Source organism: Dermacentor variabilis, chromosome 2 (genome assembly GCF_050947875.1).
Source record: "Dermacentor variabilis isolate Ectoservices chromosome 2, ASM5094787v1, whole genome shotgun sequence".
In the NCBI taxonomy this organism is placed as follows: Eukaryota; Metazoa; Arthropoda; class Arachnida; order Ixodida; family Ixodidae; genus Dermacentor; species Dermacentor variabilis.
In genome coordinates, this window is record NC_134569.1 from 142,062,100 (window position 1) to 142,083,525 (window position 21,426).

Sequence of the window (21,426 nt, forward strand, 5' to 3'; positions counted from 1 at the left end):
GAAAGCAGAATGATAGCGGCGAGCACAGTTCTCGATCGACAAACTTATCGCCGGATCAAGTGTATCGGACATTCGTACAATAATGCTCGCGTAACTTAGATTTAAGTGCACGTTCAACGGTATAAATTAATGCGGAAAGCTGCGCAATGGCGTCTCAAATAGCCCCAGCCTTCTTAAGGGACACTAGACCCCATGAATCACTCGATGAATCAATCACTATTGTTTTTCTTTCTTTTTTTTCAACGCAGGTGTACTTCCAACGCGTGCTCTGCAGCGAGACCATGTTCACCGCCAAGATGCTCTCGTACCTGGCGGCGGCAGGCTGCTGCTTCCTGGCCGTCCCGCCGATCATCATCGGTGCTCTGGCCAAGAGTTGCAGTGCGTCTCGCGGCTCTGCCGTATTTCTGGCGTGTGACGCGTCCCGCCGGCGACACGTCCTCTTTTCGTCCGCTTTCATTTCCCGTTCATTATTACGTACATTTCAACCGCAGCTCAGTTCCCCGATGCTTGCCTTGGCTTCATTGTTTGTTGGCCTTATATGGTGAACATTAACAAAATCGAGCCCCTCGGCTGGCCTTCTTATCTCGTTTGTAATATATTATCGTATTCGAAAGCAACGAAAGGGTTGGTGTGGGAATGCCCCACGTCTGCACTGTTCGAATTCGGCCGTGGACAAACAGACAATGTCCCCAAGAGGGAGACGCGCCCGCGACGTGCCCCTGAAATGGGGGTGGCAAGCGGCTTCCGCAGGGCGTGCAGGTCGACAGCGGGTCAGTCGTGGTATTGCCGTTGATAACAACAAGCGGCGCTGGCGCGTATAACATTGCTCTCGGGGTTAGAAACGAGGAAGCGGGTTGCGCGCGCAGGGGGCCCTCGTGTTGATATACGTGGCCTTATCTCGACATTGTCTGCCGCGTTCGCGTGTTGCGTGCCATCGAGCGAACTCGGGAGAGCGAGAAACTCGGCGCATCCCACATGGCGACCACGTGCGCTCTGTTTGCGCTCGCGCGTGTACGGCAGGGCACGTCCTTGGCGCCGCAAATTCATTTCAAGATAGCTGTCCCGTCAGGCATGAATTACCACCGACCGCGCCGCGTCATTTCAGCCATTTTCTGTCTGAAAAACTCGCTATGATCAAAATGAAGTGCCCTGTGGCTTTGGCAGCAGAGTTACAAGGAACAAAGAAAAAAAAAACGTGGATTCTGCCAAGCGTGCACAGCTGCTTGTCCAACACTCGCAGCCGAAAGGAAGGACCAGAAATAGGAGCTTCCGACCAAAACACAAAGGCAGCACGGGAATAAACCGAGCTGTTGCTTCGCGGCCGACCTCGAAACAGCTGGAACAACGAGCTAAATGACGCTAATAACTCATACAGGAAGGGATTCACTGCGACAATCGCGTCGTGGTAAGGACAGGCCCGTGAAGGCGATATTGAAGAGAGATGTAAAGCTACGTAGCTATTCGACGAAGAAAGCGCTCAACACAATTTCGCGCAAAGATCGCTGAATTATGCGGCGCCCAAGTGACCGTGCGCGTGAGCATAGCAGTGCGCAGAAGGCCCTGGTGGTTTCAGTGTGGCCAGTGCGTTTCAGTGAAGTACTTCACTGATGGGTCATATCATAAGAAGCCAACAAACAAGGGAAATTACTTGTACTTACTAACTGAAATAACGAAATGATAAATTAATGAAATCAAAAGTAGATGAAAAAACAACGTTCCCCAGGTGGGGAACGATCCCATGGTCTTCGCATTACGCGCGCGATGCTCTACCAATTGAGCTACCGCGGCGCTGTCTTCTCGTTCGCTGACGGCTGACCACTCGTCGTGTGGGACGATGCAGCAGCGTGGTAGACGTTCGAGCGAGCCGGAGCAAGTGTCAAAACGTCACCTTGTCCTTCTTCCGCGTGGCTGTCTCCTCCTTAGTGACGTCACGACACGGCCACTCCCTGGGAAACGAAACCAAAACTGGTTGTAGAAAAACTTTTATGTTAGATTATTTAGGGTGCTTAAAGTTTCGCGGTAAGTTCTTTTTCTGGGCGGGGAGGGGGGGAGGGCAAGGTTTAGGTCCCTCATTTAACAAGAAAAATAAATTCAGGACACGGAAATATTGTGGAAAAGTGCTGATTCGGGGTAGTTTTAGGCTAATCCGCACTCTTGTTTCGCAGCGGCCATTTCGGTTTCATTTATCTTTTTTTTTTTTTTTACGGAAGAAAGCTGGGGCTAGTTGGATTCCTGGTAACTGATTCCTTTCCAGCTCTCCCGAAGAAACAAAAAAAAAATCGGATATTGAAAGAGAACAGCTCAGGGAGGACGCGTTACTGGGGCTGCTTGCGCGAACGTTTAATAACGAAAACAATAACGAGTTTGAGAACGCGTTCCTAAATTCGTCATTATGTTCGTTGTTAAATGTACGTGCAAGCCGACCCTGTTCTCTTTACTCGTCCTCCCTGTCCTGTTCTTTCTTACTCCGTTCTTTTTTTTTTCTGCTTCTTCCGTAGCGCTGCCAGTGTACCAGTTGCCACGTTCTCGTCTTCCCTTTAGTCCCGTTTTGTCTGCCCCGCCTGATCAACGTATCGGAACTACACTACGACAGGGCTCTTTCGAGAGTATTAGGGGAGAGTATAATCTGTGCCGGATCCGCCGGCGGATCCGGATCATGAGACGGAAATAATCAGAAGAATAAGAATGGGCTGGAGTGCGTTTGGCAGGCATTCCCAAATCATGAACAGCAGGTTGCCGTTATCCCTCAAGAGAAAAGTATATAATAGCTGTGTCTTACCACTACTCACCTACGGGGCAGAAACCTGGAGGCTTACGAAAAGGGTTCTACTCAAATTGAGGACGACACAACGAGCTATGGAAAGAAGAATGATAGGTGTAACGTTAAGGGATAAGAAAAGAGCAGATTGGGTGAGGGAACAAACGCGAGTTAATGACATCTTAGTTGAAATCAAGAAAAAGAAATGGGCATGGGCAGGACATGTAATGAGGAGGGAAGATAACCGATGGTCATTAAGGGTTACCGACTGGATCCCAAGGGAAGGGAAGCGTAGCAGGGGGCGGCAGAAAGTTAGGTGGTCGGATGAGATTAAGAAGTTTGCAGGGACGGCATGGCCACAATTAGTACATGACCGGGGTTGTTGGAGAAGTATGGGAGAGGCCTTTGCCCTGCAGTGGGCGTAACCAGGCTGATGATGATGATGATGATGATGATGATGATGATGATGATGATGATGATGATGATGATGATGATGATGATAATCTGTGCGCGCTGCGTCATGCGTTCAGATTTCACGGCGGCGGGCTACCAGGGTCCGTTCAACCTCGCGGAGGAAGAGCGCCACAAGGTGCTGCCTCACGCGCTCCACTACATGACGCCCAACTTCGTCGCCGTGCTGGGCCAGCTCGCCATCACGGCAGCCGTCATGTCGTCCGTCGACTCGTCGATGCTCAGCGCCTCGCAGCTCATCACGAGAAACATCTACCACATCATTCTGAGGCCCGCGGTGAGGTCGCCACGTATACATGCATTACGGGTATGCGCCCTTACACTGCGGTAATCGTCTCCCGTAATCCGCCCTTCTAATTCTCGTCGAAAACAAAGGTAGTTACTTTGAAGGGGGCAGTAAAGAGAAACGCCGAATGAGCTTAGAGTGATGAAAATATGTTTGAGAAACTCTACTTTCGTTAATTCCGCGCTTGTAAGTCGATTAACGAAGAGAGAAAATTAAGTCATTATCGACTATGGCAGAAAGACTAGCACCGGTACGTCACGGTGAGGTTACATATATTAAAGTATCTTTTTTTGCATTATTAAGCCACTGTAGCTCATTAAATATTATTAAAGCATACTAACTTTAGTGTTTGGCTTGTTTTTTAATACGATTCAGTAATGAGGACAATTCACTAGGCTTTAAAGGACGCCGTCACAATCCATGACCTCTCGGCCAGCTGGTTCCAAGCAAAAATACAAAAATCGCCAAAAAATAAAGGAATCGCGAAATCCGTGACAGCTGGCAACAAAAAAGGCTCATGACAGGTCGCAAAGAGGAACGCTAAAGAGGAAAATAAGTTGAACTGAATTGAAGAAAGGCACTCCTACAATACAAAAAAGAACCACCACCCTTACCGTGACAGGAGGCATTTTAACCTTTTAATAGAAAAGACGCGACGCTGCCTTGTTCTTGCACCAGTCTCCCATGAGGTCGTGAATTTTAACAATGTACGTGCGATCGCAGTTTTTTTCTTTGCACCATAGTAACCTAAATAGAGCTGAGGCCATTACGCTAATGCTCTTGCAAACAAGAACCTTTCCGAGCCCGCTTTTAATCAACAAGATCTATCCGGAATCATCTACATCTACAGCATGCGATAAATGTAACAACACCCTAGATCTTAGTCGTGTGCTCTAGTGTTGCTCCGCGTCATGTAGTGACAAAGGCAGCACTGAAGAGTGGCGGAACGCAGCTCTACGCAGTCTCACATTAGAACAGCTGTGAACAGCTATGGGCTCACGAAGCGGCCGAAAGGCTATAGGCCTTTCGGTCCCAAGGTGGGAGCAGCCCGCTTCAGGCTAGAAAACTAGCGCTACCTAATGGATTTCAATAAAGTTTTTCCATCCATCCATTCATCAGTAAGTGTTGGTTGTATTGCAAAGGGGACAAACAATGACCTTAGCAAGTTTCTAGAAATTTGATGCGCTTCTGGCGGCCCAAATACGGAAAAGTCTTTCAAAAACCATGACGTCACGCGCAGATACTGGCACAGGTGTTTGGGCGCGATCTTAGGTACAAGCAGTTGAAGTTCCGAGCCTTGATCTTGTCTTCAGGCAACGAATCCTTTACCGCGAACTTAACAAATACACAGTTTTGAAGTATTACTTCTGAATAAAAGTGAGTGAAAAAATAAAAGTAAATAAATAATGCTGGGATAACCCATCCCACGAGAAATGTTGACGTTAATGCGATTAACGTTGAAGCAATGTAGCAACCCACCGTATTGCCACTGCTGAAACACGTCCCGTATGAGCTGTGTGTATGCAGTCAGGCTCCCCCGCTCGCGCTTCCCTCTGGGCTCGCGGCGCCACCTGGCAGCGCCGCCGCAACGCCCGCGCGTGGCGCGCGAGTGATTATCTATTGAGACAATCTTCTATGAATAGACATGACGCGGACTTGATTCCGCCCAGCACTCGACAAATTGAAAGGATTTGTTTTTGTCATTGAAGAGTGGCACTTACCCAATGACCGAAGCTGGCCTCAGAGACCTTCATCGAAGAGCGGCACACAGTATATACCTAGTGCCACCTACCCGTTGCCCCAAGCTGGTGTCAAAGAAGTTCCTTGAACTGCGGCGCAAACCCAGCGGCATGTGCTCAGTGACCTAAGTTGGCATGAAAGAGATTTATTGAAGACAGGCACGTACCCACTGACATATACCCAGCGACCCAAGTTGACGTGAAAGGTGTTCATGTTCACACACCCTGTGTCTCATGGCCAGTGACCCAGGTTGCTCCGACGGTCAGTTTCGAATCCGTTCCCTCACCACAGCATCCCGATGCTATCTGCCAATTCGACCATGGACCACCTAGAGACCCAAGTTGGCGGGAAATGGTTACGGACAAACACCAGCAGGGCGTGAAGCATCCTAAGAATGTTAATCACGTTAAAATAATTACGCGAAAATTTGCTAATCGCACTCTGTCACTGTTGACCCGCAACATGCTCCTCTCTCTCACTTCAGGCCACGGACCTGGAAATGTGCGTGGTGCTTCGCTGCATGGTCTGCTTCGTAGGCACCGTGGCGACGTCCATGGCCCTCAGGGTGAGCTCGGTGTTCTCCCTCTGGACGCTATCGTCGGACTTGGTTTACGTGCTGCTCTTCCCGCAGTTTGTCGCCTTATTCTTTCTGCGTCACAGGACCAACGCCTACGGATCGGTCCTCGGTGAGCGTTCTTCTTTTTATTGCGGTAGCGATTGTATAGACACTACAGGAGTATTTTTGCCGTCGCCGACGCCATGATGTTCCATATAAAGACCAACATTCGGCAATAAAACCGTAGCCACGTGCCGTATGCTTTACGTGCGAGGGAAGCACGCGATGAGAGCCGACGATCGCGGCACAATGTCGCGCGCGCGCCTTAGGAAAGCGCAGAGCAAACGCGCCGTCTTCTGTCGCGCGAAAGGTCGTGGGGAGATGGGAGAGAGAGAGGCACTGGAGGTGGGGCGGCGGTGTGCTTGACAGCAACTGCGTACTTCACGACCGGGCGCAAGAACTGACGATCGCGAGGCAATCTCGCGCTCAATATATGGAGGAAAGCGAGGAGGCTGGGCGGGAGAGAAAGAAGGGGGGGGGGGCGGCTTCTAGTCCGCCAGCAACTTAGCGTGGCCGCGCGCGCCGTATCTTGAAAGCTATCTGCAGACGCCTCATACCTATGTGCGTGCTGTGTTCTCGCCGCTCAGTTAGCGTTGAAGCGATAGACAGCACAAAGGTTACTTCGCTCACAGCTGCTACCGTGCTTCCTCACGTCAGCGTTCTGACAGCGAGTGTCTGCTGTCATTGTGTGCTGCGTTCATATATGCCTGAGCACGCTGACACCATGCTTCTTAATTCAGTTAGCAAGCGAATGTTTCCAAGTTTATACGGCCGATGAAACTACTATCCTTACTTCGTATAGCTGTCTACTAATTTGCTATTGCAATAGATGCTTCGTCTTTCGGGTGAAAGTACGGCTTCTTTTAGTTCTCTTTTAATGCGTTCGCATTCTTACGTACTTCACGCACTGTTCACTCTGTACTCCATAGTAAAATGGGTAGCGCATCGGGCTGCTTTGTTAAGAGAGCAGGGTTCGAAACCAAGCGGCAGACCAACTTGCGTCACTGCAGCGTGTACATAAGTGCCCTTCTTCAACGAACCTCCTTTTCGTCGACATGGATCGCTGTAAATGTGGGACTGGGTATGTAAATCTCTTCAATGAATCTCCTTGAAGCTGACTTGGAGCACTGGGTATGTGCCACTCAATCTGTGCTGGTGTTGAATGAACATCTTTGATGTTCATTCATCATCTTGGGTAACTAGGTATGTGCCACGGGGAATGTGCCGCTCTACAATGGCAAAAAAAAAATCTAAGTTTATCCGTTGCTGGACGGCAGTGGCGAAGCCAGAAATTTATTTCGGAGGATGTTCTCCGCCGACAAATACCACTCCTCCCCGTCCTTCACCTCTCTCTCTCTCTCTCTCTCTCTCTCTCTCTCTCTCTCTCTCTATTTATTGTCGTTCACAGCGTTGTGGAACGCTAGGTATCTCAAGACACTGCAAAGGCTGTCCGTAGCACGGGGCTCGCTCGCGATCACGGTACGGTCCTACGACTTCCTCTTGAGTCGGCACATACACAGGGGCGCGTCTGCTTCATTACAATGCCCCGGGAGCGACGCGTAGCCATCCTGGCGACTCAGGGCGCGGAGAAGATGAGCGGGTTGTATACCGTTTCAGGCGGTTGGCATGTTTAGAACGACAGAAAGCTGAGCTAGTTGGTAAGGATTCATTATGCAAAAAAAGGTGAGGCGTGCAGACAGAACACAAGAGTCCTGATTGCACGTTCGTGTTGTCCCCTTCTCTACTGTTGTGTCCTGTCTGCACGTCTCACCTTTCTTGCATAATGGTTGACATGTACTGTTTCTCGCCCACGACGAAGCAGGTCTGGTGACACTGCAAGCGGCTCGACGGTGTAGTTGACCGGTGAAGTGACCTCGATGATATGGTATGGACCATGATGACGAACCAGGAGCTTGGAAGAAAGGCCAGGAATGTAGGCTGGTATCCAAAGCCACACAAGCGAACCAGGAGCAAAGCCGTGCGGTGGTTTATGAGTATGGTCATGTCTTGTCTTTTGACGTTCTTGAGTCTCACCAGTCAGGGCACGTGCCAGCTGACTGCAATCTTCAGCATATTTGGCGACTTCGGAAAGCGGAGTATACTCTGTACCGTCAGGTTGGTACGGCAGTATGGTGTCCACTGAGCATGAAGCCTCACGGCCATACACAAGGGAAAAGGGGGAAAAGCCGGTGGTCGCTTGCGTCGTGGTGTTGTATGCGAACGTAACAAAGGGGAGTACGGTGTCCCAGTCGGATGAAATATACAACCGCAACATGTCGCCAAGTGTGCGATTGAACCGCTCGGTCAGACCGTTGGTTTGGGGATGGTACGCGATCGATTTGCGGTGAATCATCCTGCACACAGCGAGGATAGCTTGGATGCCCTCCGACAGGAAGACACGGCCCCTATCACTCACTAGTTCTCAGGGAGCACCGTGGCGATGAACAAAATTGCGAAGGATGAAAAGAACCAACGTCACGGGTGGTCGCTGCTGGCAGAGCTGCAGTCTCGGAGTAGTAAGTAAGGCGATCTGCACCGACAATAATCCACTGATTTCCACACCCGCTGCATGGAATCGGGCCGTAGAGGTCGATGCCGACGCGGTCGAACGGATGAGACGGGCATGGTAGCGACTGCAACGGTCCTGTGAAATGCTGGGTAGGTGTCTTGCCTTGTTGGCATGTAGTACAAGACTGGATGTACTTTTGCACAAAGTTGTACATGCCTCGTCAATAATAGCACTGACGCAACCTTGTGTAAGTTTTGAGGACGCCGGCATGAGCACTAAGAGGATCAGCGTGAAAAGACGCCCAGATGTCAGAGCGCATATGACGAGGTGTAGCGAGGAGCCATTTCCGACCGTCGGGGATGTAGTTGCGGCGATATAGAATGTTGCCCCGCACGGAAAAGAGGGTTGCTTGGCGACGCAGTGCTCCTGTCGAGGGGACATCAGACGGAGCGGCAAGGTAGTCAAGTAAGATTACAAGTGTTGGGTCCTTGCGCTGCTCTGTGAGCATGTCAGTGATGGTCAACGGTGACAAGGTGGACGAGGAAGCTTACAAAGACGCCAAATCAGGCGTCTGTGAGGAGCGAGAGAGCGCATCAGCGTCGGAGTGCTTGCGACCGGAGCGGTACATGACGCAGATGTCGTACTCTTGCAAGCGAAGCGCCCAACGTCCCAAGCGTCCCGACGGGTCTTTCAAGGAAGAAAGCCAACAAACGGCATGGTGGTGAGTAACTACGGCGAAAGAGCGGCCGTAAAGGTATGAGCTAAACTTGCTTAATGCCCAGATGATCGCTAGGCACTCCTTTTCAGTGGCGAAGTAATTTAAGTCTGCTTTCTTTAGTGTACGGCTCGCATAGGCGACGACGTATTCATCATAGCCAGCTTTCCGTTGCGCCAAGACCGCGCCAAGGCCAACTCCGCTGGCGTCAGTATGAACTTCCGTGGGAGCATCAGGGTCGTAGGGGCGAAGAATCGGTGGTGAGGTCAACAAGTGGCGCAACTGCGGAAATGCTGCATCACATTCACTTGACCACGATGCTATGCCGTTACTGTAGGAAAATAAACTTGTCAAGGGCGCCATGATGGACGCGAAATTGCGTACGAAGCGACGAAATTAGGAACATAAGCCAATAAAACTTCTGAGAGATTTGATAGACGTGGGCGTTGGGAAGTCTGCAACGGCGCGGAGCTTGTCTGGGTCTGGGAGGACGCCGTCTTTTGAGATAACGTGACCCAAGCTGGTTAGCTTGCTTGTAGCAAAACGGCACTTTTTGAGGTTAAGATGTAGGCCGGCAGATGCGAGACAGGTCAGAATGTCATGCAGGCGAGCGAGGCGTGTCGGAAAATTGGTTGAGAAGACGACGATGTCGTCGAGGTAATATAAACAGGTCTTCCATTTGTGGCCGCGAAGGATAGTGTCGATAATACGCTCAAAAGCAGGCGCGTTGCACAACCCGAAGGGCATTACGTTAAACTCGTAGAGGCCATTGGGTGTAACGAATGCGGTTTTCGGACGGTCAGGTTCGGCCATGGGAACTTGCCAGTACCCGGAGCGTGGATCCAAGGAACTGAAATATTCTGTGCGTTGTAAACAGTCTAGAGAGTCATCGATCCGAGGCAGTGGATAAACGTCTTTTCTCGTTATCTTGTTTAGGCGTCTGTAGTCGACACAAAAGCGCATGGAGCCATCTTTTGTTTTCTTACCAATACGACAGGTGAAGACCAAGGACTTTGAGAGGGACAGATGACTCTACGTTTGAGCATGTCGTCCACTTGCTCTGTGATGATTCGGCGCTCTTCGGCGGAGACAGGATACGGGCGCTGTCGCAAGGGGGAGTAGGAACCGGTGTCGATGGTGTGGGAAACACCGGTGGCATGGCCCAATGCCGTCTGATGACGAACCACAGCCCACCAAATCAACGGCCTAATCCGCCGCATTGCCACTCGCCGCAGGGGAATGCGGGAGACCGACCTCTGCCGCCTCACACAAGCCTACCTCATTAGTAGGATTGTCTACACATACCCTTATTACCACCTCCGCCGCAAAGACGAAGAAGCGGTAAATAGCATCATCCGCTCGGCGTACAAGGCGGCAATGGGACTGCCCCAGTCCGCCAGCACACAGCGTCTCCTTCGGCTTGGAGTATACAACACCCTCACAGAGCTGATAGAGGCACACAAGACTGCACAGGTACACCGTCTTTCTCGCACCGAACACGGTCGTTACATTCTTAATCGTCTTAATATCAACCCTACAGGTGACATCCACCCCACTGCTCCCCTCCCGACTGGAGTCTTCAGTAGGCTAGTCATCAGACCCATGGCCAAGAATATGCTACCCGGCCGTCACGATAGGCGCCGCCAACTGAAGGCACAAGCATTAGACGTCACCTACTCCGCCGACGAACATGCCATGTACGTGGACGCGGCGAAATGCGACTGTAACATATACGTAGCCTGCGTAGCGGCGCCAACCACCACTCTCATCAGTGCCGCTACAGTGCGCACACACTCCTCCACCGCTGCCGAAGAGGTTGCGATCGCGCTAGCCATCGCGGATCCCCGCACAAGCACGGTTCTCAGTGACTCTAAACAAGCCATCCAAAATTTCTCAAAAAACTCACTCTGTCTCCCCGCCGCACACATCCTCCGTGGTTGCACTCTCGACAGAACTATAAGCTTAGTGTGGGTACCTGCTCACGCGGGGAACTCTGGGAACGAAGGGGTCGACCGTTTAGCCCGAGGTCTAACTAACCGGGAGGCCGGTTCCTCGAACCCAGATGCGCTCGCAGAGGCCCCCAAATCCTATGCCGAAATTACAAACGTCTATAAGGAGACGAGACGCGTGTACCCGCCTCCCCACCCCGACCTCGAACGAGCGCAAGCTACCATGCTTCGCAGACTGCAGACCGATTCAATACTCAGTCAATCTAGACTTTATTTGATCACTGGAGGGGATTACGACCCCGTCTGCACTAAGTGCGACCATGGAGTGTTCGCCACTCGGGCACACATTCTCTGGGGATGCGAGGGTAACCCTCCCCCACGATCATTACTGCCAGTTCCCTCCGAGGAGGGTTGGAACCAGCTGCTGACAAGAGCAGACAAGAAAACGCAACTCGCACTCGTCTCGTGGGCCCTGGACGTCGCCCCCACCTGGGAGCCACACTAGGCCTACCTGCCCTAACTTCCTACCCTGCAGTGGTAAAATAAAGTTGTTTCTCTCTCTCTCCCCCCGTCTGATGACAGTCGAAAGAAGAGTGAAACTTGTGAAGGATAGCGAAAAGTTGGCGGCGATGAGATGGGGGAAAAGAAGGGTTGATGGCGTTGTCAAAAGCCACTGGAGGTGATGAGTCTGAGACCAAAGTGATGGCGTCAACGTAATTGAGGGAGTCGTTAGGAACATCAAGATCGTCAACGTAGTCAATCGCCTGGAAGTTTCCTACGGTCCCTCCACGCGGTAGGCTGACCGGGTACTGGTAATAGTTGGTGACCAGCATAACAGTTGACCCAGATGTTATAGTGAGGACGGCAAACAGAAGAACAATGCCCTTGCGCTGAGCAAACACATCGGACGGCGTGAACACTACAGTGGCGTCAGATTCAGCACCAGCCGACAGGACAACAGCCATCGACGACTCAGGGGGTATGGTTGTGTCGGCATCAACAGTGAGTTTGTAGGCAAAGTGATGAGAGATGGTCAGCAGTGATTCACATAGTTAAAAGCGACACTTCTGCACGCGAACAGTCGATGACAGCATGATGACATGACAGGACATCCCAACCAAGGATAAGGTCGTGAGAGCACGATGTAGCACGAAACACTCAATTATGTACAGAAAATCGTTGACGACGACATGGGCCGTGCATACAGCTGAAGGGTGAATTCGCTGCGCGCTGCCAGTGGCAAGCACCAAGCCAGAGGGAGCTGTAGTCACTTTTCGTAGCTTGCGACAAAGGTTCTCGTGAATTACGGAAACGGCTGCTCCAGTGTCGAGTAGTGCCACTGCGGGTACTCCCTCTACAAAAACGGTAATAGCATTTTGCGACCAAGATTGAGGGCTTGAGAACGTCGACGTATTTGCAATTCTTGTCTCATGACCTGCACCAGTCAGTTTTCCTCTTCAGTGGGAGCTCGGCGACGCAGGGACGAAATCGAACGCCGACGAAGGGAAGAGGAACGCCGAGTTTCCGACGGGCGCTCACTGTCAAGACGACGCGGTGAAAAGGGAGGCATGGCGGCGTATTGTGGTGCGTAGCTGGGCGTGTCAAAGCTGGTGCACGTAGTTGGGGCGCGGCGGCGACAGAAGCGCGCTACATGGCCAGCAATGCCGCAAGCGAAGCAGATAGGCCGATTGTCGGGAGTGCGCCACGTCTCGGTGGGACGAAAAAACTGTGGGGACGGTCGGGCAACTGGAAACGAAGCCGAGTGCGTGGGCGATGAAAAAGAAGCTGTCGGCGCAGGTGACCGTGCAACCACGGCTGCGTAACTGAGCGGCAGCGACGTAGGGTAAGTGGCAAAGTCGGTCTGGGGCAGCGCACACTCATAGGATTGGGTGGGGGGGTGGGGTTGTAGGAGCTGCAGGAAGCGCTTCAGATATCTGAGTCCGGATAGCTTGCTGCAGCGTTGGAGGCAAAGCTGCCGGAGGTGCGTCGCTGTGAGGCATCAGCAAGAGCTACCTGGCCACCTCTTCACGAATAACATCTTTGATATGCTGCGAGATGGTCGAATTGGTCAGGTCGGTAGAAATCGCGATGCTCGATACGGAATCGGTGTGCTGAATGTTCTGGCGGGCGATGGAACGTTGGCGGCGCAGCTCGTCAAAGCTCTGGCAGAGGTTAATGAGGACGGATACGCTAGTTGGGCCTTTGGCCAGCAACATCTGGAATGCGCTGTCCTCGATTCAAGTTGCAAGTAGTGCCTTGTCCTGTCTTTATTCTTTCTTAGTGCGCTGTTTCTGTTGGCACTTAATCTTTTGAAAGCTATTAATCAACTATATCCCCACAGCATTTTCTACAGCCTCTTAAAACTTAGTTATGCGTCAGGCAAGAGAAAAGCCGTTGGTAAAACTTAACCAAGTATCTGAAGTACCCCAAATGTGTTGTGCCAAGTGATTCGGTGGCTCCATCCTTATTATCTGGGCAGTGGATCTTAATGCACGCAACGTGAGGCCGCACACTGCTGTATTAGTCCAGCAATGTCTGGAGAAAACAGCATATTCTATATCTACCATACACGCTCCATATCCGGCCGACCTGTCGCCGTGTGACTTCTTTTCGTTTTCCCGGGCAAACCTTTTACCGAGAGGGAAGCGTCGTGAATGTGTGGCAGCAATCGCAAGCTGCCGTGACAAAAGCGCTGTAGGACATGCGGGCTGAAGCTTTCTTTCTGCTTGCTTCCATGAGCTCCGCCGGTAGTTTGGGCCGCTGTGACAAGAGTTAGAGTCGTTCATTTGTTCATTCATTTGCAAATTGAATGAATTTTTTTTTTACGAGATCAGTCCTGCAACGTTTCTCGCAAAGGTTGTATTTTTGAGCTGCTTCGTTGGCTCCGTGCTAAGTCACCACAAGAATCCGCGAGTGGTACCAGGTGCCACTTCTGAAGGCATGCCCTGCGTATATGGTAATAGCGGCGTCGGTACAGTCGACGAATCGCGAGGTCTCAGAAGAAGCTGAATTTTTTTTTCCGTAGCTTGGTCACACAGCATGGTGTACTGAAATTACATCAACCTGAACCTATGTGAGCAACACTGCGCCACAAGGTTTTGCTGGTAGCGGGTACTACATGCGGGGAAATTTAGTTAAGGAAATTATGGGGTTTTACGTGCCAAAACCACTTTCTGACTATGAGGCACGCCGTAGTGGAGGACTCCGAAAATTTCGACCACCCGGGATTCTTTAACGTGCACCTAAATCTAAGCACACGGGTGTTTTCGCATTTCGCCCCTATCGAAATGCGGCCGCCGTGGCCGGGATTCGATCCCGCGACCTCGTGCTCAGCAGCCCAACACCATGGCCGCTGAGCAACCACGGCGGGTTAGTTAACGCATTTCACGGGAAACCACGCTTCGTGGAGTTTTACTGACGGAACATGCCGCGCTCCTATCACATGGCAGTCTTTGTATGGATATACATATTTTTTTTCTTTGCGGTGACGTATAACTTCTTTCAAGTATAAGAGAATATACACAGCGGCATCCCTTTTATATGTTTCAGTTGAAACCTGCCGATTCCTTAAGTTATTCATTGACTGAATAGCCGATGAAACTTCTGATTCGTTAGCGACACAAAGATGTATCGATCAGCGCCTTTAACAAAGGTTCCAGTGACAAGGGTGCGCGCGGCTTTAGGGTCCGGATTCCGAAACATTGCTTCATACGCGTAAAGTCGCTTTGAGTGAATGAGTGATTTCCGAAAGGTTCCTTACTGAGAGGCGCCCTTATACCCGAGGGGTGCCCTCGTTTCATACTTTCCCAAAGTAAACCAACCACACGCTGCACGTACATATGCTTCCTTTGTTGCTTTAATTTTTTACGTAAATTTTTTTACGTTAATTAATTTTTTTTAAATTTAATATGTGGAGTTTTATCTGCCGGTACATCTCGGCTTCAGTGATTATATAGAATATTCTTCGATATATATATATATATATATATATATATATATATATATATATATATATATATATATATATTTATTTATTTATTTATTTATTTATTTATTTATTTATATATATACGTGCCCCGGTGGCTCAGTGGCGTTGCGCGGTCGAGCAAGCGATCGCAGGTTCGAATCACAGGCCGCCGCGACCGCATTCGGATGGAGGCGGAGAGCAAAAATAAAGGAAACGCTCGTGTACCGTGCTTTGTGTGCAAACCGAGGTGGCCAAAATTAATGCGCAGTCCTGCACAACCTCGCAACCTCCTGCGCGGTTTCTGGACGTTCAACCCCGACAATTTGATTTCGTTTTCCTCTTCAATACCCACCTGTTTTCAGTGCACGTCGCTTCTTATGTGTAACGTACGCGGGAAATGACTCCTTTCAAAGCAAGGCTTGCTGTGCGAACCCTCCTGTAGTTTCAAGACCGTTGCTGCTGGGCGCTCCTGCATGTCTTAAGCGGATAGCTTACGCTTTTAAAAAGATTCAGAGCCATTCCACCTACTGAAGGTGGTGACCAGCGCAGCTGTATATATGGTGATAAATATGTTAATAATAAATGTGTTGATTGAAAATAAAGGACACCTACCATAACTATATTGGGAGTTTTATTTCGCGACTGTCTTTTCTTAATATTTTGTTAAATTGCATACTCCATACTTTTTTATTTCTTAACTTTATTGTCATTGCTTTTCTTATTTATTATTTGGCCACCATAGCTTTATGATATCTATGATATAGGGCCAGTGGCTCTGTGACGACACTGGAAATGTTCGTGGCCAGTGGGAAGTCTGTACACAACCGATGACGCGTCTTGGCCGCACTGATGTTTGTGTAACACTGAAGGCCGAACCGTTCCGAGAGAAACGCCACCTGGACCGAGAGAAACGCCGTCTGGACGAGAGCCGTCTATGTTGAAGTCGATGGGAATGTGGTCGGTAAGGTTGACCCAACCAAAGGTGCGCACGCTTGGCGTTTTCGGCACAATCTTCGTTCGTATTAGGTGCCACCCGCCGTCGCCGTGCCCATTCCCGCTTCCGTTCACGACGGTGTTCTTCGTCTAGGCGCGCTGTTCTTCCGCAGTCCTCACCGCACGCTGCCTGCCCATTGTACGGGTGGAAGGGAACTGAGATAAGGTTAGGTGGTTTGCCTATAGAGCCCGTGACGTCACAGCGCAATCTATACTAAACAGTGTCTATTCCGGTTTTACTTTCTTTATTACCACATTTTTTATCACATTACGTTTTGATATACTTCTCGCCATTAAACGCCGCTGGGGCGTACCGCTAGCCTATCGCTATTTTAGCCTATCGCTAAAATAGCGATAGGCTTTTGCTTTATGCTTCAGCTCTTTTAGCTCCGTGGTGGCCGCCATATCTTATTTTATTATTTTTATTTTTTTGCCTACGGACACAAACCACCAGAACCTAGCGTATAACAGCTCCGCTGCAAAAATAGCTGAATTACGTGTCCGATGGTTTGACCGATCCTTGATCCTCACGCATATCAGCCCGATGCTCTAACCATTAGGCCACAATAGCACGTGTACTTCGACTGTGCTAACGTCGGCCATCTCTTTGAGATGATGACCGCGTGCGTTACATTACGTAGCACGGGGGCGCGCGAGCACCCTAGTTTTCTTCATGCCAAAGACACAGGATTGAAATGGGCCAACTTATACAACTTGATAAGCCGCCTCACGCGGGCCTCGCTTCATACAGATTCCAAGATGTGCGTTGGATCTGCACTATTTATAGTGCAGCTCCTAGGCGTAGCTCCTAGGCAGATCTTCCGTTGAGCGTCGGCGTCCTCGGCGTAACCAAGCGAACGAGCACAGAGAAGTATAAAATAGCGAACGTGGAGGGCAGAGGCGGATGAAAGACGGAGATGGCGAAGGCAGCGCGAGGAGGGAAGCGGAGGAGGAGAGTGTGGAGGAAGCGCGAGAAAAAAAGTGTAGTGCCGCGCAAGACGGGCTGTGCGGGGCCGACCCGCTACGAGATGGCGACAGAGTAGTGCGCCGTCGTATGTGCACCGATAGCATGCGGAGAGCGCGTCCACCGATACCATATGTGGAAACAAAGCACTGCATGAGCTGAGGTCTGTCTGCGGCGACTACTATATACTCGCGCCTACGCGTGCACACACGCGCTGCCTCTCGCGGCCTCCCGATTAGCGAGGTAGTCGCGGCACACTTCGCTCCGTTTGCAATGTGCCGCACGAGGCAGATTGTCCGCGCCAGACTCGCAGCGTTCTCTTCCAAATATAAACCGATTGCCTGTGTGATCATAATGCAAAATATTAACATGCATGATGCTTCTCTCGCGTGTAGAGCTGCGCTCAAATTTCCCATTAGGGAGTGTCGTAATAGCCGGTGAATTTTTTTAACAATTATGTTAACATTTTTGCCCTAGATGGCGCAAATATCTCGCATTATACCAGGATTACCTTAAAAAGGTGAACATGACTTGCAAGACAAATCACAGTGTGACATCATGTAGCCCCAATATGTCATCAGTCGCGTTACGACCCATAATATCGGCTCGCGGAACATCTGCTCGCGGCCTCGACGAACGCTCTCCGATTCACCTCGGCCGCGCAGGCTTCTTCGCCGGCCTCGTGCTGCGGTTCCTGTGCGGCGAGCAGGCGTTCGGCCTGCCGGCGCTCCTGCGGCTGCCCCTGTACGACAGCGAACGCGGCCAGCAGTTCCCGTTCCGCACGCTCTGCATGGTGCTCAGCCTGAGCGGCCAGCTGCTGGGATCGGCGGCGGCCGCGGCCCTCTTCCGGGTCGGCCGTTTCCGCGACTACTGGCACTGCTTCGATGAGGTCGCGGAGCAGCCGCCAGGCGCGGATGCCGCCGCCGCCCACGCGCCCTGCACGGCTCTCGTTCCTTTGTCCACGACCGACGATCATCCCGATGACCGGCACCACGAGGCAGCCGGCACCGCTCCGCACAATAAAGCGCATCATCAGCAACATCACCATCATCCCCACCACGAACCCCCAGAAGCGGCGGCTGTTGGAACGACGGCGGCTGCTGGCTCGGCGACGGCTGCTGGCACAGCGACGGCAACCGGCGCTAGTGAACACGCCGGCGGGGAAGAAAAAGCGCGCCGGCGATCCCCCTCCAGGCGGTCCGAGGCTGGCTCGTCGCCCAAAAAGGCCAAGCGCAGGCGGACGAGCAACGTCGCCGATAGCAAGCCCCAGGGACCTCAGGGGTCCCACGCGTCTCAGAAGCGAAAGAACTGATCAAGTGGCCAAGAAGCGAAAGAAGTGATCGTGTTCGCGGGGGGTGCTTCCTCGGCCGGCGCCATGTTAGAACTCGCCGCCATATTGTGCACTCGAGTTTCTATTTTCATTCTTCTTACATATTCCCCGCGTGCACTTTTTTTCATCAATAATGAGCGTGAATTTGTACCGCGAAATACAAAACTTGCGTTTCGTCTTATTAATGTCCCACTGTGATGCCGGCTCTCGACTAGCTGTACCGTATAACACTGTCTTCAAGAACCGGCGTTTCGAACTATGACCACCCACCCCCATATACCGACTAAGTGTAGCTCCAGTCAGCACAACGCGCGAATTCGATAGAACGGTTGTGAATTTTTGAGGGCTGCAGTATATACTATATATGCACTGGCACGTCGGAAGATTCTCGTACGACTGGCGTCCAAACGCAGAATAAACTTTTTTACCGTCTGTGCGATTGTGTCGCATTCACGCACGTCACGTTAACGCACTCCACGCGTCAGATTTTATATATTGAGCGCGAACGTTTGTTGTGCAAAGCAACTTCATGATTACAGCAACGAAGCATTCTCCAAAATGTTGCACGCCTTAATTGATTAACAAGCACATTTGGGCTGCTTTATAAATGTCTTCTCTTTCGTTTTTTCAATTTTCAACTGTGAAGTCAGTCATAACCTTGGTGCGTCAAAAAAAAGAAAAAGTTCGCACAATACGGGCAATGGTTCTCCCGCGTCACGACACACTAATATTAATATCAGTGCAGAAGCGTTCCAAAAAAACGCATGAAAATTGCGACCCCCACCGAATTTCCCCCACACCCTCACACTTGCAAAAATACGCAATACGTGTGGGTTTATTTGGCAAAGCAAAAATAATAACGATTAGTAGGGTTTCGTGCGAATCGCATCTGCGGGCTCTTTGCGCACATGAAATTTGAAGGCGATGTTTATGCGAGTGCCGTCCTAATTCTACGAGACGCTGCCTACAAACACATGCACTTCGTTACTGGTATACAACGGGCGCCGAAGTTCGCATTCGCGCAGCAACATCCCTTCGATAAGTGACGCGCCGCGTCCACCAGCACTGTCGTTGCGCAGCTGGACGGACGGCAATTCCAACGGAATAGAATAAAGTGGAAAATGGCAATACGTCACCCGAGAATTTCTCAAAGGAACTGAAATGAAATACTGTACACAGCTTGAAAAGCCGGTCGCGACTGTCGAGCATAATGCAGTGTGAGACATTGGGCCGTGCGTGCGGATGAAATAGAAGGACGACGTTCGCTTAGACTCGATAGTATTTCAAAACTTCAATTTCAGTAAGGAAGGTAGTTCTAACCTGCCACCTGCCTATGAGCCATTGAGTAAGACAGCGGCAGCATGCGGTCACCCAGCTGCAGCAGCCACGGTTAGGAAATACCACAAGGATTCGCAAAGAAAACTACTACGCACAGAAAACTACTAGAAATACAGTCATACGTTCACACCCGATTCGCACGTCATAATCTTATGTGAAACGAAGCTTTCTGGAAGCGGTTAATTGAACGCTCTAAAACTTCTGCCACTCCTATGTCGTCAATTTACACGCACACACACTCCGCAGAGCGCTTGTCCTCGGCCGTCCTACCATGCTGACAGACGACCAGGCCGCTGGGTTACGCACGGCGTCAGCACCTGGCGCACCCGGGTTGTCAGCATCCGCGACACCGCAACCGTCAATCGTCTTGACCCATCCCCGCAGCCCCGGCACCTTCTCTGGTAACGGCTTCGACAAAGTTGACATCGAAGAATGGCACGGCATATACGAACGCGTCGCTGCACAGAAACGATTGGACCCGACAGTGATGCTCGCAAATCTTCTCTTCTACCTCCAGGGACCAGCACGCACCTGGTATGACACACACGAAGAAGAGTTGACCAGCTGGGACGTATGCAAGCAAAAACTTCGCGACCTCTTCGGCAAGCTCGCTGGTCTCAAGCGCACCACTGCGAAAGACCTATCCTGTCGGGCTCAGACACCTACCGAGTCGTACGTTACGTATACATCCTTGATGTCCTAGCGCTTTGCCGCCGCGTCGATGTCACTATGCCAGAAGCTGACAAAGTGAAGCACATTCCGGAAGGCATCGCCGATGATGCATTTAACTGCTTGTTTCTAAAGACTGCTCGACGGTAGACGAAATTTTCCGTGGGTGCAGACGTTTCGAAGACGCAAAGAGCCATCGCATTGCCGGACAGTTCGTGCGGCTTCCCAACACTGCCACTACGTCGTCGTGCGAAGACGCTCATTCGGCTCTTCAATTGTCCGCTGCAGATAGCGTTGTCCGAATTGTGCGGCGCGAAATCGAGGCTGCGTCGCCATCTTCTTTCGCGCGCCCTTCTGAGGATACGCAATCGACCATCTCCCTCATCCGCGCAGTTGTCCCCGAAAAACTGGCCAACGCAGGAATTCAACCCCTGTTCTCAATAACACGGGTTGCCATCACACCCGTGTGCTCCATCACTCCTCTTCATCGCCCTCCACCGACGTTTTGACGCTACCGAGATCCGGCCCAATGGCGAACATTAGACGACCAGCCCATATGTTTGCATTGTAGCGGCGTGGGGCACATTTCTCGCTATTGCTGTTATCGTCAGCCCTAGTTTTCCCGCTCCACGTTCTACTACCGTCGCCGCAATGACAACCAGCGCCAGCAATTTCATGCTCCAAATGACCCGACATACCATGACCGACATACCATGACGGATCCGGATCATGAGACGGAAATAATCAGAAGAATAAGAATGGGCTGGGGTGCGTTTGGCAGGCATTCTCAGATCATGAACAGCAGGTTGCCATTATCCCTCAAGAGAAAAGTATATAATAGCTGTGTCTGACCAGTACTCACCTACGGGGCAGAAACCTGGAGGCTTACGAAAAGGGTTCTACTCAAATTGAGGACGATGCAACGAGCTATGGAAAGAAGAATGATAGGTGTAACGTTAAGGGATAAGAAAAGAGCAGATTGGGTGAGGGAACAAACGCGAGTTAATGACATCTTAGTTGAAATCAAGAAAAATAAATGGGCATGGGCAGGACATGTAATGAGGAGGGAAGATAACCGATGGTCATTAAGGATTACGGACTGGATCCCAAGGGAAGGGAAG

At 51.0% G+C, this 21,426-nt stretch overlaps 1 protein-coding gene across 1 annotated transcript; it reads left to right on the forward strand.

The window, feature by feature from the left end:
• The first annotated feature begins 269 nt into the window (after positions 1–269).
• Positions 270–18,693, forward strand: LOC142571008 (high-affinity choline transporter 1-like). The gene is made up of 4 exons (XM_075679307.1): positions 270–378; positions 3,289–3,506; positions 5,740–5,941; positions 17,634–18,693. Exons 1-4 carry the CDS (start codon positions 282–284, stop codon positions 18,278–18,280), a joined length of 1,164 nt encoding a protein of 387 aa, XP_075535422.1. The 5' UTR covers positions 270–281; the 3' UTR covers positions 18,281–18,693.
• Positions 18,694–21,426: the final 2,733 nt, after the last annotated feature.

Excerpts from the sequence above, each read along its gene's own strand:
- LOC142571008 (XM_075679307.1), top strand. The coding sequence starts at position 282 with ATGTTCACCGCCAAGATGCTCTCGTACCTGGCGGCGGCAGGCTGCTGC. Across the intron at positions 3,507-5,739 it reads ACATCATTCTGAGGCCCGCG|GCCACGGACCTGGAAATGTG; the intron begins GTGAGGTCGCCA and ends CTCTCACTTCAG. Across the intron at positions 5,942-17,633 it reads CGCCTACGGATCGGTCCTCG|GCTTCTTCGCCGGCCTCGTG; the intron begins GTGAGCGTTCTT and ends TCGGCCGCGCAG.